The 8776-nt window shown below is 37.3% G+C and overlaps 1 protein-coding gene across 3 annotated transcripts in view; it reads right to left on the bottom strand.

The window, feature by feature from the left end:
• The window catches only part of Cfap47 (cilia and flagella associated protein 47), a 246663-nt gene that overhangs the window by 89649 nt on the left and 148238 nt on the right, over window positions 1-8776 (bottom strand). For all 3 annotated transcript variants that reach the window (XM_050129779.1, XM_050129780.1, XM_050129781.1), the window contains 2 exons: window positions 6681-6855; window positions 4970-5011 (listed from right to left, as the gene is read on the bottom strand). In XM_050129779.1, the coding sequence (XP_049985736.1) occupies window positions 4970-5011; window positions 6681-6855 (217 nt within the window). The remainder of the gene's footprint in view (window positions 1-4969; window positions 5012-6680; window positions 6856-8776) is intronic.

Here is an 8776-nt window from a genome sequence, read left to right as displayed (position 1 = left end):
GGGGATAAAACAAGGTTGGCTAGAAGAGCAGGGAATCACATAACTTAATTAAGGGAACCACCTTAGGGTTGGTAAGAGACATGAACCTAGAGTGGCTCCCAGGTGCCCAGGGCAATGTCCTCAGTTAGTTCCTTGGGCAGCTGAGGATAGGGAACCTGAAATGACCCTATCCAATAGCCATACTGATGAATATCTTGCATATCACCATAGAACCTTCATCTAGCGACAGATGGAGATAGAGACAGAAAAGACCCACACTGGAGCACCGGACTGAGCTCCCAAAGTCCCAATGAGGAGCAGAAGGAGGGGGAACATGAGCATGGAAGTCAGGACCATGAGAGGTACACCCATCCACTGAGACAGTGGGGCTGATCTATTGGGAGCTCACCAAGGCCAGCTGGACTGTGACTGAAAAAGCTTGGGATAAAACCGGACTCTCTGATCATGGCGAACAATGAGGACTGATGAGAAGCCAAGGTCAATGGCAAGGGGTTTTGATCCTACTTCATGTTCTGGCTTTGTTGGGGCCTAGCCAGTTTGGATGTTCACCTTCCTAGACCTGGATGGAGGGGAGTGGACCTTGGACTTTCCACAGGGCAGGGAACTCTGACTGCTCTTTGGACTGGAGAGGGAGGGGAAGAAAAGTGGGGGGAGGTGGAAGGGGGGGAGGAGGGGAGGGAAATGTGAGGCTAGGAGGAAGCAGGAATTTTTTTTCAATAAAAAAAACTAAGCAATACAGTATATGCAGTACCATATAAAATTATATTAAATTATATGAGTTTTCTCCCAGTGAACTTTGGTAGTTTAGTCCAATAAAACTTGAATGTATATAGGGAAATTTTCCTTTCACCTGTATGCGTGTATGGGAGGATAGTCAGAAAAAGGACCATCATTTAAAATTATTATGATTTCTAAAGTAGGAAGTGAGGTTACCATCAAATTGATGCATACAGAAAAGCCATGGAAAATAGAAATAGATCAGGCCTATGGTACAACAGATAAAAAAGACCTAAAACTTCAATTTGAAGGGAATGGTTTGAGCAAACTGGACTACCAAAAACAAAGATGGAGCACATGGTCAGTATACTATTATGTATGTGGGAGGAAGAGAATTTTTGACTGGAATAAGCAAGACTTTTAAACAAGAAGTAGAAACTCATTTCCAGTATTGGGGAAAAAAACAATAAAACAGAAGAAAATGAATTCATTCTAAAGAAAGAATCGTACAAAGGAAGGACTGAGGTTCACACATTTTGCATTAGTTTGTTTTGGTAGACTGAATGTAACTGGCCCTGATAAGCAGTGGCACTATTGGGAGGTGTGGCTGTGTTGGAGTAAGTATGGCCTGGTTGGGGAAAGTCTGTCACTGTGGAGAAGGGCTTGGGGTCTCATATATTCTAAAACCATGCCCAATTGCTCAGTTAATTTTCTGTTGACTGTACAAGATAAAGAACTATCAGCTATCTCTGTAGTACCATGACTGCCTGCATGTCATCATTTTGAATAGAATGAACCTCTGAACTGTAAATTATCCACTCAATTTCCCTTATAAGAGTTGCCATGGACATGGTGTTTCTACACAGCAATAGAAAGCCTAAGGCAGATTTTGGTAGTAGAGTGTTTCTAGAGATACAGAAGTATGAGAATGAATCTTTTAAATATCTGTAATAGACTTTTTCAAATTCACCAGCAGCACCTTCAGCATTTCTCTCCAGTCACTCCCTCTTCTGGGAGCTCAGAATACTGAAAACGTATGGTGTAAACTTACTTCAAACATACAGGGATAAGTGTCATGGTTTGGCCGGGGCCAAATGCCATCTTGTAATGACAGCCACTCAAATCGGCTCCCAGCAATGGTTATCTTGATTCATCAATGGTGAGTAGCAATAGATTCAGTGAAACATTTGGCACCTTGGGGGGGGGGGATGATGCTGCAGCTTGATACTTCTTAATAGCTCTGGATATAGTGGTAAAAGATAAGAATGTGTTCCATGATAAAATTAACCAACAGAATACAGTGAGTGACAACAATGAACTTAGTGAAAAAACTGACCAACTTCAGATGAGAATAAAGAGTCTAAAAGTTTATAAGTATTCTCTGAAAGAGAATCTACTCTCCAGCAGCCACAGAGCTTGGGTTGAGAAAAATCAAACCAAAGCCCTCATTAGAAAGTTTGGCTGAATTACAGTGAAAATTCAAGTCTCAGCCTTAGAGGGTGTTGGCAGTTAAAGTAAGGGGCTTAATTGGTAAAGAATGGGATTCTATAATCTGGGATGAATATTTCTGGGAACACACTATTGATGCTGAGAACCATGAACCCTCAGATTCTCAAGGGTTTATCTCATCTGAGGAAGTAGTATCCTTAGTCAACCCCTTGAAATATTTCCCTTTCACTGGAGAAATTAACCTTCAGTGTCTGTTAAACCAGCAGTGACTTTTTCTGAAGGAAATGCCAGTTAAGACATTACTGATGTCCTTTAAGAAACAATAATAGTTGCCTCTAGGCCCGTAACTAGACTCAAGGCAAAGCAAGCTCCTAAATGGGAGAAGGAAAGTGTAGTCTGTGAGGAAGTGTTATCTACTATTAAGGAGCTTAATGATTTTGCTAAGTCATTCAAGCGGGAAGTCTGGGGAATGTGTGGAAATAGATTTTAAGGTTGTGAAATACTGGTGGAAGGAACATAAAACTAGATCAATCTGAGTTTATTGATATGGGTCCTTTGAGTGGAGATTCTAGATTTAATAGAAAAGCTAACACAGTTTAAAAAAAAAAAGGTGTCAAAAGTTTGTATGAATGGTTGGCTGAAGCGAAAATCAAAAGATGGTTGACCAAAATGGGTTGGAGATGGCTGATAAGGCTTAACGCTGATGAAGGGATTTTAATAAAGGCTCAGGGAAATCTCTGAGTTTAAGGTTAGCCTGATCCCCAGATCCAATTTGAGGACAGTCAAGCTTAGGCTGTGAAGGGAACTATAAAAAAACAGAAAGCTGGGGAAGAACAAGGGGGCCCAGTTCCAGTTTCAGCAAGCAGCAGAAACTTGGCAGTTTGGCTATGGTCTTGGGTTTTAGTCAAGGTGAAAAGAAGGGGTTTACAGAATATTCCTCTGTGACTAAGGATAGCTACTGAGGTAAAGCATGTATCAGGGGTCTCTCTGAATGTAGAACCAGAGAGGTCAATGTGTGAAGCTATGAGGAAGAAGTCTGGATTGCTTTGAAGATGGCCAAGATGTTAGAGATTACAAGAGTTATGGGATAACTGCCAAGGAAAGTTACTAATGGGTCTGGAACCAGTCCAAGAGAAAGAAGTGTGTTTTAGCTAACAAGCTGAAAGGAGTTGGAGATCTGAAGAGCATTTTGACATCAGACATGGACATGCTGAGATTGGAGTTTGTCCAGTTGGTTTTTGATCTTGCTTTGATCCAGAATTTCCTCAGATGTGCCCTTTTCTACATTTCTGAGCAGTAATTTATATATACTGTGCTATTATATATTGGATGCATGTGACCTGTTTTTTCTTTGTTTTATTTTGATTTATACAGGTGATTATAGTTAAGTAATTGCATGAATCTCAGAAGAGATTTTGAACTTTGGACTTTTAAGCGATGTTGAGATTGCAATAGACTATGAGGGGTTTTGAAGTTGGACAAAATGCATTTTGCATTATGATATTGTTAACAAGCATATGGGAGCCAGAGAGGGGAATGTGGTAACTTGAATGTAATGGGCCCCCATAAGATCATAGGAAGTGGCAGTGCTAGGGTATAGCTCTGTTGGAATACATATGACACTGTTGGAGGAAATGTGACACTGTGGAGGCAGACTTTGAAGACTCGAATATGCTTAAGTCATACCCAGTAGCTCAGTTCACTTCCTATTGCCTGTACAAGATGTAGAACTCACAGTTACCTTTCTAGCACCATGTCTACCTGCATGCTACCATGGGCCACGAAGATGATAACAGAGTGAAACTAGGAACTGTAAGTTTAGCAATTAAAAGTTTTCCTTTGTAAGAGTTGTCATGACCATGGCATCTCAACAGAGCAATAGAAATCTACCTAAGACAGTTGTCTTCACATATGACAAAAGCCTGGCAGTAAGACTAAATAAAATCACTGGAATGAGAATCAAATTGGGGTCTAAGAATAAACATGTCCAAAGGTGTAAGTATGGGGAGAGGAAAAAGATTAAGCATTTTCTTTATTCATCCACTAACAATGTAAAAAGTGGATTTTTACAAACCTTAACAAGATAACATAAGTACAGGATTGTGGAAAGTAGTTTTCTGAAGAAGCTGTGTCTGTAGTAGTGTGCAAACTGCTTGATGCTGCCCAATTAGACTATCATCTTTGTAAGGTGGAATGCTGCATTTTAAGAATGAAAATTATCTTGAAACATGTTAGGATCTTTAGTAGCCATGTTTTACTGTCTATATTTGACCTAATTTCCTTATGCCCATTAGATAAAACTCTTATAATGAGTTATTATGTTTAGTACATTAAAGCCTATAATCTTTAAGCGAAGAATTCTATAGCATCTACATATACAACAAAAATCTTTTCACACTTTCCTGGAGCCTGCTTTCCAAAATAACCTTATCAATACATTCTAAAGTACACTAATTTCGGACTATATAATCCTTCTTTGCAGAATACTCTTTTGTGGCTGTCTCAGAATTTTATTTATTTATTTATTCACTCATTTTACCAATTGGTTGGGGAATTTCCCATCATTTTCCACATGGCCTATTATTATTTATTGCCTTATTCTAGTTCTAACTCTTTAATTTTTTATTGTTTTTATTGCGGATACATTTTTCTCTACTCACCCCTTCCTTCCTACCCTCTCCCTTTCTACCCTTTTCCATGACCCCCAGGCTCCAAATTTACTCAGAAGATCTTGTCTTTTTCTCCTTTCTATGTAGAACCATGTATGTCTCTCTAAGGGCCCTAACTCTTAAATTCTTGTTACCTGCTTGGGTTCTCGGCAGTTGTTTTTGAGGTGGCTGGTCTTCTAGAAAGACAAAATAAACATAAAATCCTTGAATTTATAATTTTAACCACTCTTTCAGGATTAGAAATATTTTTTCATGTTTTCTATGCTTTAATAAATCTTTTGCATAGGTAAATACATTCAGTTAAAACTATTTGACAACACTGAAACAGATAAGAAATTGATAAGAATTCTGAATCTTTCCCAAATACACGGAGGAAACTCTTAACCAAAGTTGCCATTAGAAACTATCCACTCTTTCACCTCACATTTGAAAGAATCTGGGTAGCCTTCACCTTAGAGGAGCTCACTTTACAGAGGGGCCGTCTGAAACACCATGTAGGCTTTACAGCATCACTTCAAACCCAGAAGTATTTCAGGATATACAGAATGTTCTCGAACCTGAGCTAGGACCCATCATCAATCTTTCCAGTAAGTTAACACAGCCTGGGACACGGTTATTCTCCCTCACCGGATGGTTTAGAAACTAACATATTTTGGTATCTGATGGAGAGTTAGACTATCAGAGATGTAGCCACTCACACTATGAGTTCTAAGTCACCTGAGCTAACCAGAGGGGCATTAGGGCAGGTGACTCTCATGGATCCCTAGCTTATCTGGGAACTATGGTCTTGCTTCTGACACCCTTGTCTCAGAGCAGGCCTCCTCAGAGCTCCTTTGCAAGGATAGGATTAGAAATATTTTACAGTTAATACAAAACCAGAGGAAATCAGCAAGTGAAACTTCACTAAAAAAAAAAAATACTAAAAACAAAGCACATCATATATAAAACTATTATTTGAAGATAACACTAGTTAATAAGTTATAGTCTTAGCATTATCCAGCAAATTGACAGGAATGAAAATAAAACTGAAAAGTAATTTCAGCAAAAACATTAGTATATTTATGTATATTGAATAGTATACATTATTAATTTTCATATTTATCTAATGTATACTTTCCTGACTGTGGAAGCAGAAAAATGTAGGCCCATTTCCATCTCCTCTGATGATCAGAGTTTGGAGATTGACAGGCATAGCTGCAAGGCCTAACTCAGGAGGTGATTGCTTGGTTCTTTTGAAATTAAGATAGCTCATTCTAGTAAGTTTTTGTCATCCTGACTGGTGGTCAGGATATGCAACTATACTTCTGCTCCTTTTGTAACTGTGAGGTCACCTGGGGAAGGGTGGTCTTCAGAATATGTGATTTAGAGCACCTTTGCTACCTAGACAACATAATGCTAATGATTTGATGTCTCAGAGTGATAAAACCATTGATTGTGTGAGTTATTCTTTATATCATGTTAATAAAGTCTTTTATTACTCCCTCCCCCATTTATGTTGGGTGTAAAAGCTATGGAAAAATAAAGGTGGTGAATTTCAATCACTGGAATGCCCTCCAGATGCTTTTTATATTTTCTGTGTTATTATTTTTATGTATCTTCATATTCATTACTTATATTTCTTCAATTCCCATGCCCCCACCATGGTAAGAAGTATTTCTTTCGAGGTCACTCATGGACATATGGCGCTCAATGTGAGGAAACCAATAGCAAGTACATTATATTAACAATAAAGAACATGACTTTATTTACATCAAACATGAATAAACACTGTTCTCTTCTACTATGCTCCTGCCTTTAAATATCTGTAATACTGCTAGCTATTCAAATCAAAATATACTTGATTACCTGTTATAATTTCAGTTTGGATTCCTAGAGATTGAGTCTGGATAGCTGGAGGTTCTGGAATCTGAGGAATGTAAATTTTCCTGGGTATATTAAAATATGCGGGAAGGCTCAGTTCTGTTGTATATAAAATGGATTTAGGCTTCTTCAACTTTGACATATTAAAGAGCAAAAGGCACTGCAAATGAACATTAAAATTGTATTGTAATTTTCTTAATTTTTACCTCTAAAACACAAGGTAGCATTGTGTGCTCAGATAAAACATGTGGGAGAAAATACACAAAAGCATAAAGCAGCTTATTTCTTTAGAGGTGTTATCATTAACGTGGGTAGAAGGCAGCACTAGCCCATATAAATTACCAGTGGTGTTATCTTTAAGAGATACCCATGTTCCTTTTATAACACTGATAGTAACCAAAATAATTTATCTTTCAAGGAAAATATTCCATTAATGAGCAATCCCGAAATACAGATTTACCTATGCTCCTTCACATCTATATATCAGATACGAACATCATTTGCAGGGTATACCAAGTCATCATCTTCACTAATGATGATTTCTTTGACTACATAAAAACAATGAGGATCAGGCCTTTGTGCATATCCAGATCAAATTCATATCTAAATTTTGTATTTTTTAAAATTCACATAGCCATTATTCATAAAATGTGGGTTACAACATATTCCCATTCAATCTTCCTCTAAACACAATGCTGTCCTTATGGAAACTGCACAGTAGCTTTAACAGTGGAAGTGAAGCAAGGTACAAGTAATACTGTTTACCTCAGAATAGATATTATGTGTTTGATATCAAGAGAGATAAAATTTTTTTTAAAAAAAAAAACTTAGATTTCTAGAAATTTACAATTTGAAAGGAATAATGAACAAATGTCAATGTCAATCTCATATGAAACATAACTCACAACTAAAGGAAGAAAAACTGCCATAGACAAATTATATTAAGAATTTTTAAATAAATTATTTTGAGAAATAATGGTCGAAAAACAAATTTTAAAAGATTAAAAAGAAAAGAGATTTTCTTATGATAGGCTTGTAGTTTAAAAATGATCACTTGTAGTGATATTTTGTTTATGAGCTAACAAATATATCTTTCCTAAAGATCAGAGTGCCAAGCTAGACACACTAGTCAGCCATACAGGACAGGCAGTGGTGGCAAATATCTTTAATTCCAGCAAACACACTAGTAAGCCATAGAGGCTGGGTGGTCATGGTGAACACCTCTAATACAAGCACTAGAGAGGAATATAAGACAGGTGGAGACAGAAACTTGCTCTTTTCAGTCTGAAAATTTCATAGATATAAGAGCTCTCTAGTGGCTTGGCTGCTTTGCTTCTCTGATCTTTCAGCTTGAACCCCAATATCTGTCTCTGGGTTTTTATTCATGCTACAATTATTCATTAATAGCTTTTGTGATCATTGTATATAAGGCTCCCAAAATTCACTTTTCAGTAGAACTATGAGGTTTAGTCAAAGAGAATCCTCAACTTATTCTAATTAGTAGGGGTAAATTAAAGAAGAAACTATCCAATCCTTGCTATTTGATAATTTCAATCTTATTAAAGCTTTAAAATCAAAGTCATCTTTAACATCTTAGTTATTTCATTAAATTCCCTAGAATATTCTAATGTTCATCAGAATTTACCCTTATTGGAAATTCAAAAATACACTGGGATGATTAAAATTATTCTGAATGCCAGTATATTTAACAAAATGAATTTCAAATACCACTGAGCTCCCTCCTAGGAAAAAAATATTCATCACTTTCTATGTAAAAATATTGTAATTATACAAAAAGAGAACTGCAAAATTTTAAGTAATTAGAGTCATTGAGACACCTCACCAGATACAGGCACTGGTCCCCAAAACTGATGGCCTGAGTTATATCCCTGGAATCCACATGCTAAAAAAAAAAAACACTGTAGGTGGGTCTGTTTTGTGTCGATTTCACTGGTTAATAAAGAAATTGCCTTGGCTTTTGATAGGTTAGAACATAGGTGGGTGGAGTAGACAGAACAGAATGCTGGGTAGAAGGAAGTGAGGTCAGATGCGATGGACCCAGCCGCCAGGTCAGACATGCT

Source organism: Alexandromys fortis, unplaced genomic scaffold, assembly GCF_014885135.2.
Source record: "Alexandromys fortis isolate MF-2015 unplaced genomic scaffold, M_Fortis_MF-2015_v1.1 scaffold_313, whole genome shotgun sequence".
Taxonomy (NCBI): domain Eukaryota; kingdom Metazoa; phylum Chordata; class Mammalia; order Rodentia; family Cricetidae; genus Alexandromys; species Alexandromys fortis.
Note: the sequence above shows the minus strand (reverse complement) of the source record. Positions and strands in the feature narration are given on the sequence as shown.